Genomic DNA, 24026 nt, shown 5'->3' with positions numbered 1-24026 from the left:
CTTCTTCCACGGCAGACAAAGACTTCTGGAATTCTTTCTATGCTCCCATTCTTCTTAGTAAGGCTACATGAGAGATAATTCATTATTTTAATAATAACTATTATTAATAAAGAATTTATAAATATAGTGCATATAATTTATTACATATAAATATATAGTGAAAATCAATGATAAATTATTATAATAAAACTGTAAGACTAGCTATCATAACTCCCTGCCAAGTTTTTCTTCAGCATGAAAATCACACAGGATATATGAAATTATCAGTGCAGTTTTATAAACAAGTGAATTTGTCATGAGGCTAACCATCTCTCACTAAGAAGAAGCAAATGTATGTATGAGAGTTTAGTTGGAAGATATTTGAAATACAAATATGTGGATTGTTTCTCCAGTGACAGTGTTTCTCTTTTCCTCTATTACTCCAATGACTTTGTGATTCAGCCATTTGACACGTATTTGTTAAATAAATGAAATGTGCCCCATGTATAGATCTGATGCGAAGATTACCGTAGTGGAGATAACAGAGGCTAATCCCTGGCCATGTGGAGCTAATGTTGTACTGGGTGAGAGAAAAAGACCATCTGAAAAACAGATAGGCAAATGTAGAGAATGCCAGATGGTGATAAGCACAATTAGGGAAAACAAAGTGAAGAAGGAAAATTATTCTGGTCAGTGCTGGGTGGGTGGGTTTACTTTTTTTAAAATAGACTGAGCAGGAAAGGTCTCACTAAAGAGGTAAATTTTATGAAGTATGTACCTATCTCTAATTTGGCCATGCAAAGAACATGGTACTTCTAAAAAAGAATATATAAATGATGGAAAGGATGATTCATAAAAAAAGTCATTCTACTAAAGCAATTTGTTCTTTCAGTATGTTAAATAAAGGCAGGAACAAGATTAACCACATGGCCAGTGCAATCTATTTTTATGATAGCAGAGAAAATGAGAAATCCCACGGGCAGAGGAAAATGGATAGATGCAAGCGATGAAGCAACTGTATGGGAAATTTTGATAGTTTGTGTTTTCATATATTTATATTTCCCTGGTATTCCTTTCGAACCCCATAATGCAATAAATACATTGTAGAGAAATTCCCATGTACTTGGCGAATTTGAGGGAATCATACTCCCTGTTCTTGACTGAAATGTGGAGGTTCACATTTATGATACCTAAAAAGAAGTTCCCAATTGAAAGGATTATCTGTAAATGGCTTTCTACCTGCTACTCCCCTTTTATGTGTGTACGTCCATGTGCATGTGGTGTATGTCTATGGAAATAAATTTCTGGAACTTGTTAACAGAGAGGAAGTTCACTTACAACCAAATGGAAGTCCCACGTTAGTACTTCTAATACTAAGTAAAAGCAGTCAGAATGTAGAACTCTGTAAATGCTGTGGAAAGTAAAGTAAAACAGTGAAGTAATCCCAACTAAATCTTTTTTTTTTAAAGATTTTATTTATTCATTTGAGACACAGAGATACAGAGAGAGAAAGCATGAGCAGGGAGAGAGGCAGAGGGAGAAGCAGGCTCCCCGCTGAGCCAGGAGCCCGATGTGGGGCTTGATCCCATGACCCTGGGATCATGACCTGAGCCGAAGGCAGACGCCCAACCATCTGAGCCACCCAGGAGCCCGCCAACTAAATCTTTAATAATAGAGAAGAGAATCCATTAAGAAAATGAATGCTTAATTCTAGGAAGTGATAGCTAATGTGATTGTGGGGCCAGGACGAACATTGCTTCACATCTGCATTTTAAGATGCTGGAATAAAGGAACCGAATTAGATTCCTGCATGAAATTGTTGAACCAAAATGAAAATACCTGTGATGCTATGTTTCTAAAGACACGGTTTTCAATTGGTTAATAGAAGGAATTAGAATTTACAAGGGATCCATAGGGGAAGGGAGGGAAAAATGAAACAAGATGAAACCAGAGAGGGAGACAAACCATAAGAGACTCTTAATCTCAGGAAACAAACTGAGGGTTGCTGGAGTGGAGGGGGGTGGGAGGGATGGGGTGCCTGCGTGATGGACATTGGGGAGGGTATGTGCTATGGGGAGCACTGTGAATTGTGTAAGACTGATGAATCACAGACCTGTACCCCTGAAACAAATAATACATTATATGTTAATTAAAGAAAAAAAAAGAATTTACAAGGGAGCAAAGAAAGAACAGAGGGAAATCAAAGAAGATGAAGGCGATAAAACAAGGGAATAGGAAATGGGAAAATAAGAATACATAGTGGAGAATTTACCTTTTAAAATAATCTTGATTTACTCAAAATTGTAATGCTATTTTCTAAATTAATTTTAGAATACCTAGATTATTTATTTACCAGGTGATACGGGTTAGCATTTTCCCATATTTAAGGGTTGTTTGTGTATGGTATGTGTGTGTGTGTGTGTGTGTGTGTGTGTGTGTGTGTGTGCGCGCGTGCCCTGCGCACAGTCTCTGATGGTTTTGTTTGAACACATATCAAAATGAATTACTTTGCAAGACTGATGAAATACTAGAAAAACAGGCCCACTAAATATGTGTGATATATATACAATGGAAGATGTATCACATAGACACTTTTCAACACTTAATCACAAGTTTTAGAGATATTTTGAAAATTTTTTTTCTGTATGCATATTCCATACCCTAAGGTTGCTTTAGAAGAGGTGATCATGGTTTTCTTAATATGTTATAGCTATTGCCATATATACATTTGTGTGTATATAACATATATATGAAAATATTGCATGGCATTGTAATTTTTTTTGTCAATAATTCCTCAACAAATGAAAGCTACACGTGGCCTAAAACATTCCCTAGACTTGACTGCATTTCTCAGATATTTAAAATCACTTCATATGTTTCCATACCGCTTACAAAATTTACTAAAATTTATTAATTCATAGTTTAAAGATGTTTAAATCTGAAACTTGTACTTACCCAGTTTTATTGAAATTGTTGCATCTATCCTGTGAGTAGAAGAATATTATCCAAATTCTTTATTTTTATTTCCTACTGGCACATTAGTAGAGAATATTTAGCTGAAAGAACATCTTGAGTTGTTTATATATGCAATATATTTGGTAATGTGACAGAAGAGCAGATCAGGGCAGCTGTCTTAATGTTTTGTTGTTTTTTTTTTAATTTACTTATGCTAGAAGGTAAACTTCTTTGCTACTTAATATATAAAATAACCAAAGCAGGAAACAAAAAATTTAAGAAACAGAATTTCAATAACTTTTTAAATACATTTTTCACTAAATTTATTATTGATATCATCTAGGATATACCTTTTCCTAACATATCATTATAGCATTAGTTTAAATAATATTTGTGCGTGAAAGAGAAGCCAAAAAACTAAAGTAGCAACACACAAAAAAATCTCAAATTAAAGCACCACCTTGTTCATTTGGAGGAAAAACATGACCTTGCTATATCTTGTTGGGTATTTTGCTGCTGCCCATTTTTCTTACATGGCTTTTCTTCTTTTTTTGCTTATTAATTACATTACAACTCTGTATTCTACCAAGGAGGATCACACTCTAAAGCAATACCTCAATTATATATCTTCTTTGACTTTTCCTTCTGCCTAAGAATTTGAGCTTTTTAATTATATTTAACCTGAAGACATATATCGTGTGTCCTTTCTGAATACATTTTTCTATGTTCTGTGAGACAGTTCTAGAAATTTTTTTCCAACTTTTCTATTTCTGCCATAACACTAGTATATGACTTTGAGTTGGGTTAAACACTTGTTTAAATGCTTTTTAAATAATTTGTTCTCTCCTTTTTTCTTTCTCTCCTTCCTCTGTCTCTTCCACTGTTTCTTTTCCAGATTATTAGTTTATTAAATGTCTTCACACCCCAGAAAACATTGGAGGAATTCCAAGATGTGTAAGTAACAAAACTCATGAAGGAAGAGAGAACACAGCACTCACATAACTCAAGGGAAATTGACAAGATCAAGGGATGAAATCCCTTGTAGAGATTAAAGGGAGATAAGAGCTAACAGCAAAGGAAAGGGATCTGGTGATAGGACAGAAGGTTCTGTTTCTGGTGTTACTTCCTGGAAAGACACTTCTGCTTCTTTCTGGCCTTCTGGTGCTTATGCTTTATTGTCCAATGTTCTTGGTTCAATCAGAGAAGATTTATTATTTATTATGTATTTTTTATTATCAATTGACGCTGTGAGCTTTCTGGGATGAATCTATTCACTTTGAGAAATAAATTATAAGAGGGACATGTTAAAAATCATCTTAAAATCTTTATTTCTACTTCTGTGGTGTCTTTGATTTTGTGCAAAAAGAATCTATCTAGTGACATTAACAGAGGAGAGGAAGTGGATCCTAGTACGTTGTCTCATTTGACACAGATACATTGCATTTAATAGAAGATGCTATTCTGATTTTTTTCTTATTTGTAATCATAACACTCCAGAAAGAACTCAGGGAATTCAGGGAAAAGTGAGGACAAGATGAAGGTAGAAAATATAGGGGCAGGGGGAAAAAAGAAAATATATGGGCAGGAACCACACACTAATAAATGCTGCTTCTGCTAGTCACCTTGTGGTAGAGTTACCATGGCTAAATGTGTGCAAAAATAGTTGGAAGTTCTTCATATTCTTAATTGAGTCAGACGTAGAGCTGGGAAGTTTGGAAGACTTACAGATTTAGGCGGGGATTCTGACCTCTTTGAAGGACTTCACAGATCTTGTGATTTGGAACTAATCTTGTGGATTTACCTTCCAGTTACTTAGTAATGGAACTGATGGATGCCAACTTGTGTCAGGTGATTCAGATGGAATTAGACCATGAACGAATGTCTTACCTGCTATACCAAATGTTGTGTGGCATCAAGCACCTTCACTCTGCTGGAATTATTCACAGGGTAAGAATACCCTCTCCAGAATTATAATTAAGGTGTTTTTGGAGAAGAGAAAGAGCAATTGTAGGTTATTTTCTTTATGTAGGAAGGGTAGGTTGAATATAATGTACTTCCTCATTTCTTTTAAAATAGAATTAACACAAAGTTCACTAATGTATAGAAGAAAATTTTAGCTACACTGTAGCTGATTTTGTTTGCACTTTGTTTCAGCTCATTGAGAGTCCACTTCTGAGAAGCCTCATGTTTTCTAGCCCCTTGATTGGCAGAGGTCATATGTGTAGCTGGAATAAGACTGTTCGTTTCCACAGCTTGTTTCTGGCAGCATTAAGACAGCTGCCCTGATCTGCTCTTCTGTCAGGCCTAGAAATGAAAAATAAGATGAAAGGTTTATGTTGCCACAAGGAAAAACCTAACAGAGGACAATAAATGACATGTTATTTATTCTAAAACCTCTTCCCAAGATGATCCTAAATTGTAAAATTCATAGTCCAATTCCCTTCTGGGCTTAAGAAGTTTTTGAACATATCTTAAAAATATCAAAAAAACATTGTAAACTTCTTTGGGGCAGTAATCATTTGCTTCATATAGGGCTTTGCAGTCAAGGGGGGCCCTCTCTGTACTATTGCAAGACTGCCGTATTGATTGAGTAGATAGAAATCATATGTTCCATTTGCTGCTGGCTTTTAATTTCTTCTCTTGTTCCTACCATCAGGATTTAAAACCAAGTAACATTGTAGTCAAGTCTGATTGTACGTTGAAAATCCTCGACTTTGGACTAGCCAGGACGGCAGGCACAAGCTTCATGATGACTCCTTATGTGGTTACACGTTATTATAGAGCCCCCGAGGTTATTCTGGGAATGGGCTACAAGGAGAATGGTAAGGAGGCTTCTGCATAGCAGCCACACAAACCATGAAGAAAATGTGTATACATCTTAGATGGTCAAGGGCAATGTTCTCTCTCATGTATATGAATATATATTTTTAATAGGGCTGCCAACTTTCATATTTAGAAGGTTTTAAAAAATAATACTAGGAAGAATCACTCATAAAAAATGTGAAGGATATTTCTTAAAGTAAGCTTTACTACAAGAACACTAACATGTTATGGCCAAAAAGAATTGTGGATGGAATCTGATTAAACAGTCAAGCAGATATTGATTAGCACACATGCTGTAGATATTGAGACAAATTGCTGTTTGGGTTGGAGCTTAGCTCAAAGTGAGTATGAAAACAGGAAGTAGTCTCTTACATTTAGCCATTTGGCTTCATGGCTATCTTAGATTGATGGCTCTAGTCCTAGGAAAAGACAAAAAGATGTCTTAAGTCCTTGGAGCAAGAATCTTACAAATGCTCAAAGTATAGTCAATTTAGAATAATCCAAATTGTTCAAGTTAGATAAGAGTTTCTTTAATGCTTTAAATTGCTCTGTGAGTAATATTTAGGAGAGAAATTACCTAGTAAATTTTTATAAATTCCAAATCATAGAGAAAATATTAAATTTTATATTACTGCTTTCATTAAAAAAAATCTAGTATTCATGAACATTTTAAAAGAAAAGAAAGATTCTCCAAAATGTATTACAATTTGATTTTATTAAAAAGACTTTATAAGACACTTATTAAAATGCATTGCCATTTACTATTTTGAAAAGAATACCTCTAACAAGTAATGTAGCATATTAAAAAATATATCTAATAAATTTAAGAATTAAAATTGTTTTAAATTAGGATTGTATATATATGATCAATGTACCTTGCATGGTTATTTTATGTTTTATTCTATTTAATTCCTAGCAGTCTATTTTTATAAATTTTATAAAAATAACTATCCATGTATTTTTATGTGCAGGTGCCAAAGGGTAACTTTATGAAAATTCCCTGGTCACCAAAGTTTTAAAAAATTTCATTGTGTACTTTCAGATTAGAAGAAGGCCAATACTTCTGTGTATTTGTGCAGAGGAAAGGGAGAAGTCAGCTCTTAGGAAGGTCAGGTTCACTTTGGTGAGCGAAGGCAGGATTCTGTTACCCTTTAACTTGGAACAGGCAAATCTAGTCCTCTTCCCAAGGTATAATACCACATCTAACTTACTTGGAAAAGAAGATATTTGTATACATTTTTCACAGGTTATTTGTAAAAATTCAAAGGGGAACCAATTTAAAAAAATCAAGAAATCAAGGCTCTACAGAGGTCTGGGGGTAGGATCTGAATTTGCCTATTATGGCGTTATGGATCTTGGCTGCACAAATGGCATATAATTTCTTCCCTCTTCCTTCCCTCACCAGAAAAGGTTGCAAGTTACTGCCTTAGTGTTTCCACTTCTCTAGATCTGTGAAGGTATAGCTAGCACCCTTGTGCTGTGCTGCCCTCTTGCCCTATGAGTGCAAAGTTATCATGCAGAAGAACCCGCTTGTTCCTCCATCAGGCATGCCCAGCTGTCCTGTGCACCTACCCCTGCCTTCCTTCCCCAAGGAGCATTTCAGCCTAATGTTTTTGCCCCAAAGTTCCCTTGGTCCTTACTAAAAAGCAAGTTGGAAGAGGGTAAAGATTGGTAAGAGAAGGTGAACATGTTTGGTTAACAAGTATGACAATTGAGAAATAAACAAAACAAACAAATAAATAGAACAATTTTTAAACACCTTTAATACTTTTTTTGCTTTACTTCCAGATGATTCCTTTATACATGTGTTAATTGGTCATATCTTTATTCTTGAAATACTTCAAATAGAAACTAAAACTGTTATTTATTTACAAGGATAACTTCTGAAGGAAAAACTAAGTCCTGAACACCAGGAATTCCAATACATCTGCCTTGAAACCATGGTTTCAGCTGTTTCCTAGTTTCTTGGATTTGCTTGCATGTACCTTGTTTTGAACCAGCCAACCAACTAACCAACCAACCAACCAAACAAACAAAAACAAAGAGAACAAAAGAGTGGTCTCTCGTTGCCGTTGCCCTATTCCACGTAACTGAGTGGAATAGAAAATGGAAACAGCCACCCCTCCAGGTTGATTAAAATTATTTTTGTTACATCCAACAAATGGTCAAAAACCCCTATGTCTTTTAGCCGCCGCCTGCTATGGAAATACTTTTGGTGTAGCTTCTGTGTTTCCATGTCACCCCTTTATGGCACTACAGAGGCAATCTAAGATACCCATAAAGTAATTTTTAAAAATTAATTTGAGTTCTCATACTAAACATTGTTAATGTCATATTACAGTGCTGGTTTCATTTGGGGGTAACTTTTGGTGGGAGACAAAAATTGTACCTTCTAATCAAACTGTTCTTTTTCCTCCTCCTTCAGAGATCAATTATCTTAGTTAACTTTACTTTCCTCCCTTTTCTTCACTTCCCTCTCTCCTGTTCTAGTGGATATATGGTCTGTGGGATGCATTATGGGAGAAATGGTTCGCCACAAAATCCTCTTTCCAGGAAGGGACTGTATCCTTGTACCTTTTGCTGCAGCTTTACCTGTTTTGTTCTCTCTCCCTTTAAACACATAATGATTTTACCAGGAGAGTAAAGATAGAAGCAAAAAGTTGGGTAAGTGGTGTAATTGTGATTAAAAAACAAAGTGATGATTTATATAATCTGACCAGTACTGAATACTACCTACTGCAATGATTTGTTTTAATTAAATTTTCAGTGGGCTTTTTTTCTTTAAATTATTTTCTTGTCTGTAACTCAAAATAGCAATGCTATTTTTTTCATAAATAAGAGAGGTCACCAAATCCCAAATTATTAAAATATCTTTATCTTTATAATTAGCAAAAGAAGTCACTATTTGCAAGTATTTTCCATCTTTTTTTCTAAAGCCATTTTATGCTTCTATAACATTTAGGCATATAATTTCTCTCCTTGCTGACATCCTAAGCTTCTTTCTAGAGTTTCATTGGTTTGAATTACTCTTGACACTCTCCAGTCTTAAATAGGTCAATATAGCTTATCCTCCGTACAACATGAACTTCCACATTTAAAAATCATAATTATTATGCAGATTGCCAGAGATTAGCTGGGTTTAAAATAGGCTTGGAGATATGACTGAGACCCAGATAATTGCTTTTCCAGTGAAATTTAGAATTTGAAGAAGTAGTGTTTATTTGAGTTCTACCACTAAGTCCTGTACTAGATTCCATCAGGAATTTCTGGGAGAGATATTTATGATTTAGAATTATTAAATGAGCTGGCATATTTCTGAAATGACAAAAAGTTCATTCTCTAACAAAGTCACATATTAGTGTTTGTACATATAGGTAATAAAGTTTATATATTAATAGAGAATATACTTTATACATATAGAAATACCCTGCTAACACACAATCATGCAAATCTATGTACAACAGTTGCCAACTTTAACAGTGATAATGCAAGATTGAGTTCAGTATATTTATTATATGTGAAATTTTTTAGAAACTGCCAATAAATATGTGGTCCATAATTCTATTAAATATTGTATCTGATTAATAAGAAAGCTCTATTAAGGAACTCTTTTATTATGTAAGAAAGATTATAGTTGTTATTTAGTAGACTCAATGAGAAGTTTATACCACCATGAGCACTCATTTATGTAGGCATTTATTTATTCTGCTGGATATCAGTAAGATATTCTCTAAATTCCAATAGTAAAGCAAGAGTAATGACATCTTCTAGAACTATTCTGTCCATTAGGTAGCCACTAACCACATGTGGCTATTTAGCACTTAAATTATGACTAGTCTGAATTGAGATGTATTTTATGTGCAAAATGCATACTAGATTTTGAGGCTATAAAAAGAAAGCATTTAAAATATCTCAATAATTTTATATTGGTATTAAAATGATAATAGTTCATTTTACTTTTATTTTAAATTATTCACATTTTGAGGATAAATTATATATCCTAGGTAGTTGACTTGAACACTATTATAATTCACATTCATATGTAAATGTATTGATTTCATATAAAAATAGAAGTGCGTGTATGTATGTATCTGTATATGCTTTTTTCTTTGGGGTATAACATATTTCAGACCAAAAAAAAAAGGAACTTCTCAATCAGTACTCAAAGTGAAGTTGCACAGCTACATCTTTATAATGCACTAGTTAGTGGAAGATAAAAAGTCACAGAATATCTCATTTCCATGTGGTGTTGTTATAGGTCACTTGATTGCTATGTGCCACGGTTCTCTGAGATCTAATATAGCTCCTCAGGATTACTTTTGTCCTATTTTAGCAGTATTAAATTTAAAAGCAAATAAAATTAGAAAAAGCCAAAATACCCTTCGGAAAAAAAGGCAAACAAAAATAATAGCATCATATTGGTAATTCTCTATTCTTCCAATGATTGTTTCTTGGAGGTCTTTTTTCCCTTTTATTATGGTTTGTTTCAGGAAAATATTTGGAACTGAAAGTAAATTGTGCTAAAATCAATACATAGAATATATATCCTTGATAAAAGTGATCCTAGAAATTGAATAAACTCTAACACAAAAATTTAGATTGTGATAAGGATTTGCATTCAGTATTCTTTTATCTCAGTGATGATCATATAAAATAATGGTCTTTGATAGCCTACTGCCATATATGATAATGAGCCTGCATACAAACTTAAAAGTCAATGGAAAAGTTACGTAAAGACATTTATAGTGGAAAACATCTTGCTTATGTTAAATTTTACTTAAATAGGAGTAAATGATTTCCAGATAAATCATGTTAGAAGAACTGCCATCTTTCTGAAAATGTTTCCATTTAGATTTAAATCCTTAGTTCATTTTACCTATAATTAAAATTATAATTTAATTTCTTAAGTCATGACCACATTTAAAAATTAAACTGTAGTATCCCTATTGAAGAATGGATTACATGGACTCAGTGTTTTTGAGTGGAATTGTTTCATTAATCTTTACATGAAGTTATTATAAGCTTATGATTAGAGTTTCCCACCAACAATCGAGAGATCAGAGCATTGAATTAACTTCACTAACCATGATGATCAGATACAAGTTTTGGGGTTGATGGAGTATTTATGGAGAGAAGAATCATACCAATGTTTTATCATATTTGAAATGATTTCAGCATTTAATGGAAGTAATATCAAAGTGTAACATATGCTAATTGACTTCTTCCAAGATTCTTCAGAGACATAAAAAAAAGGAATCATAAGTTCCCTTGACTTTCCCTTATAATTATTCAGAGTAATTTCTATTAAATTTCTCTGAGGCTGAAAAATTATTTGATAATACTCTATCATCATAATCAACAGTATTCCTCTCTCCCACAGAACTTTATAATGTTCTTTTTCTTAATCTGAACCTACAGCAAAAATAGTAAAACACCTTGACAAATTGGGAAATTTTATGAAATTATTAGTGATGACTGAAGTTTTAGCTCTTTGCCTGCATTAAAACTGTCTTTGCATTTTGAGAAACACTGTGTGGGTTTCTTAGCTATTGATATGATCCAGATGATATCACAGGTTAGTTTCTTGATTATGAAAGTGTTGGCAAAATACATACATATATATATGTATTTGCTTTTCCATTAATTTGCTGATTTTTTAATATCCAAAGGATTATTTATAAAATATTTGTTTTTATTGTCTGAATAGTTTAATTATACAAACATACACTATTACACACTTGATTTTTATTACAGTGTTATGATTAAAACCTATTTCATAGGCTATATTTTGACATATAGTATTACTAAAAATTCTTTGGCCCATGACAAATTTCAAGTTAGCAGTAAATATATGAGGTCCATTATTTTCTTTAGTCCAACGATCATAAAAGAGGTATCAGTCACTTTGCATTTCATTCAGATTTTGTTTCTTTCAAAAATAACTTAAAGTTAAGCTTTCTTAGAAGTTGTGTTTTTCTTTAAAGGGATATTTAGTCACTGACTCCCTCCGGCACCCCAAGCCCCAATTAGGGCATGCCATATTCTTGATTACTGAAGTTTCATAATACCAGTAGAATTTTCATATAATACAAATTCTTTCCTGAAGTCTACTTCTTTTAGATCTATTCTTTTTACCTTTTGTCTTCCATTCTACTTCAAATGGCAACAGCTTCTTTGAGCAAGCCCTGTGAAGTCCTTTATCTAGGGTTCTTGGCCAGAGTTCCCTGGAACTGGGTGATATTAAAAAGAGGCACACTGCATTCATTTGAAATTGCTAGACCTCAAGATATTATCTCCAATTAAGGCTGGATCGGACTGCTAAAATAACCCCTTTTTCTTTTCCCTCTGAAGACATGAGAAATTTCAGTTAGAATGAAAAGGATTTACATATAAACTTGCCAAGGAGCCAAGTTATTAAGGAACAGATAAACGATCTGCCAAAAATATGTTTGAGTAAATAAAGAAAACATCCTCAAATTTAATAAATGTCATATCTTTTTTAAGCTTGAACAGTAAAATTAGGAATAATCAAAGTAAAGTGAATAAAAATTAGAGGTGTGGATTATTATATCCATCTAACACAGATAGATATTCTCACTCCTTACCTCTTTGAAATAACCATGCATACTTTCTAATAAACTTTTGCAACTAATACATTACTATAGTCTGAGTCTTTTACCTAATATTAAAGTAATACAGTATTATATCAAACCATATATGATTTATGACCTTAAATAAAGGTGTGAAGTAAAACTTCAGTCATTCTTTCATACCCGTAAGCACGTTGCAGATGATCATTAAAAAAAAAAAGCCTTTTCACCTTTATTTCTTTGTACTTGTTTGAAAGAATATATTTCACCATTAATTTGTTTATTACTCTTTTATTATTATTTTGAGGAAATCTGAGTAAGACAGGGATCACTAGAGTGGGAACTCCAGATCGAAGTGATCTAAAAAGATGGAAGGAGGACATAGTTATAAGAGGAAAATCCCTCTCCCCGGAAATTGAGACTAGGCCAGAGTACACCAGAGGGCGGGATAAAGCATGATGGTCATAAAAGGAGTTCAGAGAGATAGATTTCAAGGGAGCAGCAAGCCAGGATGGACTTCCAGGGTGGAACGGAAGGCAAGAAATTGAGGAGCTGGACCTTGACCCCTTGATGTCTCAGAGAGTAGCTACTGAGCGCTAGCATTCACAAAGCTCCACTAGGACTACCAAGAAGTTCCCTGTCTCCTGGAAATTCATACAGAAAAGTTTAAAAGCATGTTATTTTTCCCTATCCCTCTATAGTTCTGTAGACAATGTACTGAGTGATTTTTTTTTAAATGAAGTGAAATATTGAGGGGAAAACTACAGACAATAAAACACATTCTTTAGTCATTACTATGATATTCCATTGAAACTGTCCTGGCCCCAGGTGGCCCTTAGGACAGAGTACGTGAACAGTGATACCTACTGTGTGCAACACTCTTTCTCCCTTCCGCCGTCCAGTGAAAGTCAAACTTATACTGCAATAGGGCTCCAAGAACTGGCTTCTGGTCCTGTTCACTTTGGTCATGTGAGCCCCCAATTTTAATTTTACTTTACTTTATAAATTTTAATTTTAATTTACTTTATAAAATACCCATTCTCCCTATCTTACAGGATTGCTGCGGTGATAAGACATTAGATGTTTACAAACATACACATACCTACAAATACCTTCAAAGCTAAGAAACAAGATTTATGTTATAAAGTTAATTGGTTTGGGGACACTCCAGCCCAAATAAGCTTCAAATTGAATTAGATAAATAAAAAAAAGGAAAAAAAGAAAATAACTAAAAGGCCACCTAGAATAAAAAATTTCTATCAAAGGATGAGAAACAAAAATTATCTGTGAATTAGACAACAGTAAAAAGAAAGAAAAATAAAGTTTGCCACTCACTAAAATACTTCTGTAATCTGATGTACAGAATGAAGTGAAGATACTGACACTGGTGATACTATGAGACATCTGGAGCCAGTGTTTGCTGTTTATTGATCAGAACAGTGAAAAGTGAAAAGGAAAGTTTAAAGAAAAACACATTTTTCAACATTAGGATTTCTTTGAATTACTTATTTCTATATACTACAGAATTACATGGATTTTGAAAGATGACATTTAAAACATATTGGTGCAATAAAAAATTATTTAGGTCTTTTTTATGGCAAAATATTTTGTAAGTTTATCAGTCTATTGTTTTATTTGTAATTTAATATGAAGCTAAAAGTTTTTATGGCTTTGCTATAAGTTTCAATGGGTTTTTTTCTGTTTTGTAAAAAAGCAAATCAGAAATATAAAGTGTTTTAAATAAAGGTTAAAATTAACAATATAATGACATAGAAGTTCTAAAGCAAGAAAAGCAAGTTGAACGGGTAGCCTCAAGGAGAAAATCTTCCTTTGATTTCCTGGCATTAGAATATTTAACATTCCATAAATGTTATTTTTCTTATTTAGATTTACATGTGCAAAATATGTTTCTTTTATATAATTCCATCTTTTCACTGAAGTTTAAAAACAATATCCTCTTGTTAAATATCTAAATTTATAACTTTTGAAACAAACTTTCCAAAGAAATGGTGTTATGATATTAGAAAATCATATGAAATCTTCTTGCTATTGTATTTTGAGGTATGCTTTGAAAGAAAATTTATCGAAGCACATTGTCTGAATCCTATGCCAAGTAAAGATATAGTTAGGTGAGGGAGAAAAGTAATGTGGTCTCACAGTTGTGTTACCAGAATCACATAATCTTCTAGATTGGGAGACATTTGCCAGGCTGCTAGGTAGAAATTCACATAGTCCAAAAAATATTTCACTGTAGATTACAACCCAAACCATTGGATAGAAAGTGGAAATAGAAATAGAATGCTTTCTTTATTTAGATTTAAGCTTCCAGAGCCTATGTTATATCATTTCTATCTCTTGGTTAGAACAGAAAAAAAGGTAACTTAGCATAATTTAATGCCTGGCAAACGATATGATGATACTTAAGATTTTCTCACTTAGAAAATTAATCACCATAATTTAGTAACACCAAAACTTACTTAACATCCCTTCTAGGGAAAATGACTCAGTTTCTGAGTGTCACCATTGCAAATGAATTTCCTTCCTACCTCTGGGGATACTGATGATGGGAGAAAAAATGTAATAAATCAGAATCATAAAAACAATCAGAATTCTAAATGGGCAGCATTAATGTACAAAACTCTTACAGAGACCCAAATATTATATCAAGCAGTCTCAGCATCAAAATCCAGTTTTCAACGGTAATCGAATTTGCTGATTTCTTCTCAGGTCTATGCACGATTAGTATTCATTGGAATATCTTGAAAATCTCATAAAATAATCTAGTCTCCTTGCTAATAAACAGATATGTATGTTAGTTGAGAAAAGGCTTACCACCAACCCCCACCTCCCTGTCCCAACAAGGTTTAGTATCAGATTCTTTTATTACCTATTTCCTGTTTTAGTTGTAATGAATAATTCACAAAATCTGGTGCAATGAGTTTATCTTGAGAAATAATCTTGTCTTGAGTATATAAAGATCCATATAAATGTGCATATATTCCACATTTATAATTCATAATAATAGAGTATTATTTCTAGGCACAAGGCTTAGCACTTGGTGGTATAAGCATGGATAGTCTGTAGGAATAATGAATAGTGAGTAAGGTTAAATGGGAATGGGAAATTGGAAAGGCTTCTAGGGTATTGTTACTCAGAAAGGTTCTTTAAAATAGAGAAAATAGAATTCATTATATTAATCAGTAGTTCAGATCTAGGGTTTTTATCTCTGCATTATTTTTATGAAAAGCTTTATGATCTATTAAGTCTATTTTGGGTTCTGACATGAAGATAAATTTCCAAAAAATGGTCTCCTTTTACTTTGAAATATCTATATCCAGCAGAGCCACACAAAGGAGAACTGGAAGATATGCCAATTATTTGTACCAATTATTAAACCAACAACTGTCTAGAACCATTTGGGACTGAAGCAACATAAGGACTAAGATTCCATTTAGATCAACTGTTGTTATAGTTTTGCCATTGTTTAAAGGCATATATGAGGGAGTTAAAGACAAGGGATTTTAATCTGAAAGATGAAAATCTGTCAGTTTTAAGAAAGGAGTGGCAAAGGATCATAGGCTATATTCACATAAGTTAACATTATTACTTAGATGAAGAAGCAGGGCAATTGCTTTTTAGATAATGGAAAGAAGTTCCATAGAGACAGCTGTGATTGAATATGTGGAATGCCTTTTTAGGTGGTTTTAACAGTGAAAAGATCACCCAATGAACTGTGAGTTTCCCTCATTGGAAAGATCTCTTTATTGTATCTAAATATAATATTAGATAAATGTTAAATAAATAAAACTTTCCAGAATATATTTAATTCCAATATATAATTCATATTTACTATGTACCAGGCAATGTACAAGGATCTTTACCAGGCATAATCCTTTCAAATCTTTTTTAAAAATTTTACATGATAGATACTATTTACCATCCACATTTTAGAGGATGAAGTTTATATTTAGAGAGATGAAGTACCTTGACCAAGGTTATAGAGTTAAAAAGCAATGGGGTTGGTTCTGCAGCAGAAAAAAATGAGTATCTGCCAGAGATAATACAGAAGAGACTTTTTTCATTAAATAAAAAACAGAAATAGATGCTTTCTAACTCCCAGATACCAATATTCCCAGATTCTGTTTGTGGCAGAAGCCACCTTTTCCAAGTGTTTGAATGGGTACAGGCAAGAGAAAACTCTGCTTATTGAGTTTTTAACTCCCTATATTTTTTGTCTTTGTCATCCACAATATCTATAAAAATAGATACACTGTAAATAGCAACTTAGACTGGTCACTTTGGACAGTATGATAAGAAAACTTGCAATTCCAAAACAAATGCATTTTCAGAGATCTTTTTTCTTTTTTCCTTTAATCAAAGATTCTCACAATACCAATCTCCTGTGAGACAGATATTATCCATAATTACAAATGCATTAATAATAAAGGGATGCACAACTGTTTGCTCTATCTTTCCCTGATATTTTTGCATGTCACATGCTTTCCTAAAATGGAAGCAAAGCAAATTTGCTTCTCTTGGTTTGCTTATCACCTTCAAAGCTGTAACTATTTCTTTGCAGTGATCACTCTGTTTAGGTGTTAAGTCATATAATGGAAACTTTGAGTGAGATTTTCACATTGGAAAGAATCTCATGAAGAATTCTTTAAGGTCACTGCCAAATTACAAAATGTGATTTGAAGAGTAAGTGGAGCAAAATTAGGGTGTACTGCTATTTTAATGCCTTTTCCTATTTGCTCCCCCTCAACATCCTTTATTCTTCTAGGTTATCTTCCCCCTTAAGAATGACCTATCTCTCTTTCTGACTTTTCAATAGGAACACGTGAGTAACCAAGTATAGTTAGAGAGATTTTACTTTCTTGCTTCGCCTTTTCTCATTTTGCCCCTCCCTGTGTACCCTCTGCCCTAGCTTACTGGTTTTAAATTCTGGATGATAACTGGCAATAGCAGAGAAACCATAATAATTTTACCTTGAATTCCAGGTTTCTTTGGATTCATAGTCTGAGAAGTGTCAGCTCTTTAAATCATGTTGTTCATTTCATGTTGAACCATCCTGTTTTGAAAGGCAGTATTTCTTACCATTTTAAAGCAACCATGTTTATAAAAATAAAGACAAGGCTTCCTGTTTAGAAACATGCTCCTTTGATGGGAGTCAATGAAACTGAGCCAGCATATCTCAAAACATTCATTCTTGAACTGGCATTTCACTTCCGGAAATTTATTCATAATTATAAATAAGAGTAAATGTGTTTTGTAAAAGAAACCCTTTCTTTTGAGGTTGCTGGCAGCTCAGCTTTTTTTTTTTTTCAAATATGGTATATGAAAGAATAAAAAAGAAACCAATTTGCATGTTTCCCATATTAGGACAATCTAGAATAATTTACAATACAAATCAGTAGGATTCTGGTAGATGAATGCAAATTAGACCTTTTAAACCAGAAACTAAATTAATCACTGAATTATAATTGCAAAGTGATATTATCATGCATTAAGTAGCATTGAGTGGCACTGTAAGTTCAGTTGTATAGCAGAGAGGGCCCTGACATTCTTGTGTTCTTACTATTTCGCTGTTTAAAACACTAATGATCATGAGACTGGCCTCTGAGCCAGTCAGTGGAAGGTCAGACCATTGCTCTACGGCATGGGTAGCCAAGTGTTTTCATTTATTTGCTGTTCTATTCCTATCTTCTTGTTTATCTTCATTTCATTTTTGTTTTCAGTTGACATGTGGTCAGTAGGGTGCATCATGGGAGAAATGATAAAAGGTGCAGTGCTGTTTCCTGGCACTGATCGTATCCTTCTTAGCAGCCAGTGGTCTCTATGGGTGTCATTCTCAACCAATTCCCTTTGGTCTCAAACACAACACTGCTGATGGTATATATTCACCGCCTTTAGAGGGGCTCTAAGCGACTCCAATGTCAAATATTTACCAGCTGGCATTGTGGTAGTCTGACCTTGTCTCCTAGCTCGATCTTATGTGGATAATACAAGTATCAAATATGAAATATTCAGCACGCTTTCAAAAGACCTGCCTTAAAATTCAGTCCTATGAAACTAGTAACAGTGATATGCGCCCCTCTCTCTCTCTTTTTTTTTTTTTTTTTGCGGGGGGGGTATGTGTTTTAAAATTAAGTTATTTTCATAGCTAGGTAATAAACAAAATATTTCAGTTTTAAGACTGAAGATTTATGCTTTCAAGAAATATTCACTTGACATGGAAATCTTTAATCAGTTAGATTTATTTTCACCCTCAAATATGAAATAGGTTTATATTAACACATATTCAGAAAGCATGCATATGAATTTCATTTTCAAATTGACCAATTTCTTTTAAAATTCTTTTTGTCATTTACTTCATTTCTAGGAATAGTAGATCCAATTCCTGTTTTTATTTTTTCTACATTATTAACAAGTGCAAAAATTAAAACCTCATTAGTTAATAATGAATACATAAAATATCTGAAAAAACAAATTTCTGTCACTTGAGTAAGTAAAACTGATCTTCTCTTAGGCAGCTAATAGTTAGCAAGTAAAGATTCCAGAGGCTCTTCAGTATTAAATAGATATAGACACTGTGTTATTGGTATATAGATATGTAATAATTTATTCTCTTAAGTTAGTTAAATATTCTACACTCAGTCACTTCTGAAGATGTCTTCATCATACTAAGGATAAAACCTCCGCTTAAATGACTATGATTCAAAAATAAAATCAAACCTATAATAATGGGGTTTTAATGTATAATTAAAGTAAACCTAATTACTAATATAGTGTATCCTAACCATATTACGATTAGCTATTTGCTTTGGGGAATAATATATTACTTATATGGATATATATATAGTTTCATACATGTACTCTCTGTATGTATTAAAGGACCAGTTTGGGAAATGACTGAGTTAGGCACTCAATTAATTTTTTTTGAATGAAAGAATTAACCTATAAAGTTTTATTTAGTAAAAATAAAGTTACATTGTTTTTACTTCTATTCTTTTTTCTACTCTTATTTATGACACATTTATTTTTCAAGTTTTTCTGTCTATATTGAAGTTTTGTCTTCTTCAATAAACTTGCCACATTCATGTTTATGTTAATGCTGTTTCAAAGTCATTTGGCTTGATAAAAACTAAATTCCTTCAGATTTCTAAGAAACAGGATTTTTTTAATTTCCAAGGAATTTTAAACTTTACTTTGGTCTTTGGACATGAACATGAAACAGTTCTTAAATTTTGACTAATTTTAGGCATTTGATGAAAATAGACTCAATCTGTTAACTTTGTACTCTGCTTTTTCAGTTCATTGTGGTGACTGAAATGAATATTTGCCACTTCTAAATTAAAATGATTGATTTTTGTTACTTTCCTCTCATTTTCTTTTTTAAAAATCAAATCAGATTTCCACAATGGAGTTATTAAGTACAGATTCACATTTCTTAGAATCCATTTTTGGGGAGAAGTTGATGGGATATCATGTCTAACTTGGGTATTAAAATCCCTTGTAAGTAGAGCTTTAGGCTGCTACTAATGTTAAAATCTCATAATAGATGCCCTCTCAATGACTGAGCTTGATATTTTTATATTGAGTTATTTCTGGAGTTCTTCTTATAGGGATACACTTGTAAATTTCTTGAAGGGCAAATGCTAATTATTTTCTAAAATGGCTCCTCTGAGTGTAGGATGTGGTCTTTTAATGATGTCAAACATGTTGGTTAAAGTTTAAATCATTCTTTTTCAAGCAAAAAAATTATAAACACAGATTATCATAAGGTTAAACACTTAAAATGCAAGACAGATGATTTTTTAAATTCCCTATTATTAGCAATGGGTTCTCTGAAGAGGCAATAAAATTGTATCTAAGTCTCTTAGTTAAATAACCTTTAAAATGGAGTTAGAGATATACAATATGTATATTATACATCCATACAATACATCATAAGAAGTCATGTTATTTTAATCAACATATCCTCACTTATATGAAGGCATTCTCAAAATAAATGATTGCTAGAAATCCTTGCAATATGTGCTATGCATGTCTTCTTAATATATAAACCAATTCAACAGCAAAACTTAAAATATTAATAAGGCCTTATCCCCTTTATCTATGTCTAAAAAATTTCAACATGTTATTTTTAACATTGAGAAATTTAGATAGCTAAAAGCAGTTTTTAAAATGTTATATATTTACATGCTACTTAATTAGTAAATGTATTTTTAAGTATATATTAACTGAATTTTTTCAAATCAAATGTTTTTAACTCTCTACAGAAGAATCAGAACTCAACTATTGAGATACATTTGAGAGATCTAATAAATTTCATCATAGCAGAAATTCTTACTTTAAAAATTGCAAAATATTTTGTATTATCAAGTGAATTGATATTGAATATATAACTTTTGAAGATCAATAAAATGAATACACATTATACTATCACTCAGATTAAAAAATAGAACGTTACCAATATCTTTGAGTCTTTTTGTGTCTCCCCAGTCATATCCTTCACTCTCCCCAGAGGTCCTAAATACATATTTTTACAATCTTCTTGACTTTCTTTATATTTTACCACAGGTATATTTATCTCTAAGCAGCATATAGGATTAGATTTATATGTTTTACATATTGCACAAGACACATTATTTTGCTGCTTGCTTTTTGTTGAAGTTAACATTAAATTTTTGAGATTTGTTCATGTGGATCCATTAGATAGTTCATTCATTTTCATTGCTGTAAAGTACTACAGTCTCTGAATATTCCATAGTGAGTTCATTCTCCTGTAAATAGACTTTGGAATATATTCAGTTTTTTGTTTGTGCTTTTGCTTATATAAACAATGAAACTATGAATATATATCTCATGGGAGATACAAGGGAAAGGAGCACATGGGAAAGTGTTTGTTTTTTTTTAATGATAAATGCCTGGGTGCATAGGGGTGCACATTGAAAACCTGAGTATGTAACATCAGATTGATTTCTAGAGTAGCAATATATAAATACAACTTCTACTCCACATTGTCACCAACTCTTGGTATCATCAGATTTGTTTTTAAATTCGTTACCAATCTCTTAGATATAAAATACTATTTCATTGGAGGCTTAATTTATATTTTCTTAACTACAAGGGGGGCTAAGCATATTTTCTTATGTTTACTGGCCATTAGTATTTTCCCCTTGGTAAAGTTTCTTTTTTTAAAACGTTTTTTATTGTATTTTAAAAAAATTGATTAGTAGGAGTTCATTATATATTCTGACACATAGTCTTGGTCAGTTTTATGTGTTGCAAATAAGTTCTCCCTGTATTTAGATTATTTTCCCATTTTATTTTATAGTGATTTTTGGAATTTGGCCATCTTTTTTTTAATAGTGCATGTCTTTTCATCTCTTAAGAATCCTTTTATGCCTTTATATTCTCTTGTAATTTTACTATGAATGTTTTAAAGATTAATCTTTTACATTTAAACCTTTAGTTCACTTGGAATTGATTTTTGTGTTTGGTGTTAAAGAGGGATCTAATTTACTTTATTTCAGTTCCATTTATTGACTAGCTTATTCTTTCTTTGCTGGTCTAGAAGTCTTACTGTCATAAGTTTCCACATATTGAAGGAGATGGTATTAGATTCTGGGCCCTATATTTTGTTCCACTGGTCTGTTTGTCTATATTTATACTACTACTATCCTTTCTTAATACAAATGTATAATGTATATGTATATCAGGTAAGGTAAATATCTCACCTTTTTTGCCTTCTTCAGAAGTATCATAGCTATTAGTGAATCATTGCTTTTCCGTAAACATTTTAGAATTGGCTTGCTAAGATTCCTATTGGTATTTATACTGGAACTGTATTAAGTCCATAGTTCAATATGTGGGACATTGTCTTTTTAATTTGGATAATTTTATCTTTCTCCTGAACACAAAATGATCTTAGCACAAACTAATTTAGGTCATTACCATACCAACTTCAATATGCTATCTGTGCCCAGTATTTTAGTTCTTTTTCCTTAGCTTCATGAATTGACAATATTATTATAATATTGCATACAGTAAGAGTTTGTTTAGGTTCACCTTTATATGAAAGAATTCTATCATTTTTCTCGGCTTACCACTACTTCTTGCAATTTGGCCCTTTATTTTAAGATTATTTTTCTTTTTTCAACATTAAAAATCAGGTTTATTTTTCCATATCAACAACAAATTATATGAAAATAAAAATATGAATATAATGTCTCTTATAATAATAGCAAATGAAATCAAATCAAATCAAATAGACTTTCGGCTTCTAGTTCCACACGTAAGAAACTTAGAAGTCATCTCTCCATTCTAACAAGAAGTAAAAAAGCTGAACAGATTGAAAATCAACTCTCTTGGATATGCCAAAGAGGGAAAGACACAGAGAAAGCTACTCCCCCCAACCAAGAGAAATAGGCAAATATAGGGATCCATGTCAAGGTTAGAAAAATCTGGACTATAATTGACAAATTTCTACAACCTCAGTGTGAACAACTCTCAGATTTAAAAACTCTAGGGAGAGCCAGTCATGTGGAACCATAACATGGTTAGATTTACCTCTAGGAACTTGATCAGTTTCCTACAGAAAATACCAGAGAAAAATTGCCTCATTTTTCCCATAGCAAGAAGGGAAAAGGAACCATTTTGAAATACACCAGAACACTGTTTTTCTTATTTCTTTTTTTCACCTTTATTAAGTTTTTAATTTTAATTCCAGTATACTTAACATACAGTGTTCTATTAATTTCAGGTGTGCAATAGAGTGATTCAACAATTCTGTACATTACTCAGTGCTCTTCTTGATAAGTGTACTTTTTAAGCCCCATCAAGTATTTCAGCCATCCTCCCTCCCACTCCCCTCTGGTAACCATCAGTTTGTTCTCTATAAGAATCTGTTTCTTGGTTTGTCTCTCTTTTTTTCCTTTGCTCATTTGTTCTGTTTCTTAAATTCCATATATGAGTGAAATCATATGGTATTTGACTTCTGACCTATTTTGCTTAGCATTATACTCTCTAGCTCCATCCGTGTCTTTGCAAATGGGAAGATTTCATTCTTCTTATGGCTGAATAATATTCCATTGGATATACCACTTCTTTTTATCCATTCATCTGTTGAACATTTGGACTGCTTCCATAATTTGGCTATTGTAAATCATGCTGCAGTACATAGGGTGCATGTATCCTTTTGAATTAGTTTTTCTATTCTTTGGATAAATACCCAGTAGTGCAATTACTGGATCATAGGGTGGTTCAATTTTTAACTTTTTGAGGAACCTCCATACTGTGTTCCAAAGTGGCTGCACCAGTTTGCATTCCCACCAATAGAGCATGAGAATTCCTGTTTCTTCACTTCTTCATCAACACTTGTTTCTTGTGTTTTGTTTTAGCCATTCTGATGGGTGTGAGGTGATTTCATTGTAGTTTTGATTTGCATTTCCCTGATGAGCGATGCTGAGCATCTTTTCATGTGTCTGTCAGTCATCTGTGTGTCTTCTTCGGAGAAATGTCTGTTCATTTCTTCTGCCCGTTTTTAAATTGCTTCTGAGTGTTGAGTGGTATCAGTTCTTTATGTATTTTGGATACTAACCCTTCATCGGATGTATCATTTACAAATATTTTCTTCCAATGTAGGTTACCTTTTAGTTTTGTTGATTGTTTCCT

General features: G+C 32.7%; 1 protein-coding gene across 11 annotated transcripts in view; it reads left to right on the top strand.

Annotated features, from left to right (window-relative positions):
* The window catches only part of MAPK10 (mitogen-activated protein kinase 10), a 547028-nt gene that overhangs the window by 458152 nt on the left and 64850 nt on the right, over positions 1–24026 (top strand). For 10 of the 11 annotated variants that reach the window (XM_027600538.2, XM_027600539.2, XM_027600533.2 and 7 more), the window contains 4 exons: positions 3830–3888; positions 4743–4881; positions 5591–5756; positions 8248–8319. In XM_027600538.2, the coding sequence (XP_027456339.1) occupies positions 3830–3888; positions 4743–4881; positions 5591–5756; positions 8248–8319 (436 nt within the window). Of the gene's footprint in view, positions 1–3829; positions 3889–4742; positions 4882–5590; positions 5757–8247; positions 8320–18085; positions 18158–24026 lie in introns of all 11 variants that reach the window. The other variant, XM_027600541.2, reaches the window with a different exon arrangement.

This window comes from Zalophus californianus, chromosome 2, assembly GCF_009762305.2.
Source record: "Zalophus californianus isolate mZalCal1 chromosome 2, mZalCal1.pri.v2, whole genome shotgun sequence".
NCBI classification, from domain to species: domain Eukaryota; kingdom Metazoa; phylum Chordata; class Mammalia; order Carnivora; family Otariidae; genus Zalophus; species Zalophus californianus.
This window is presented reverse-complemented; position numbering and strand designations above follow the sequence as displayed.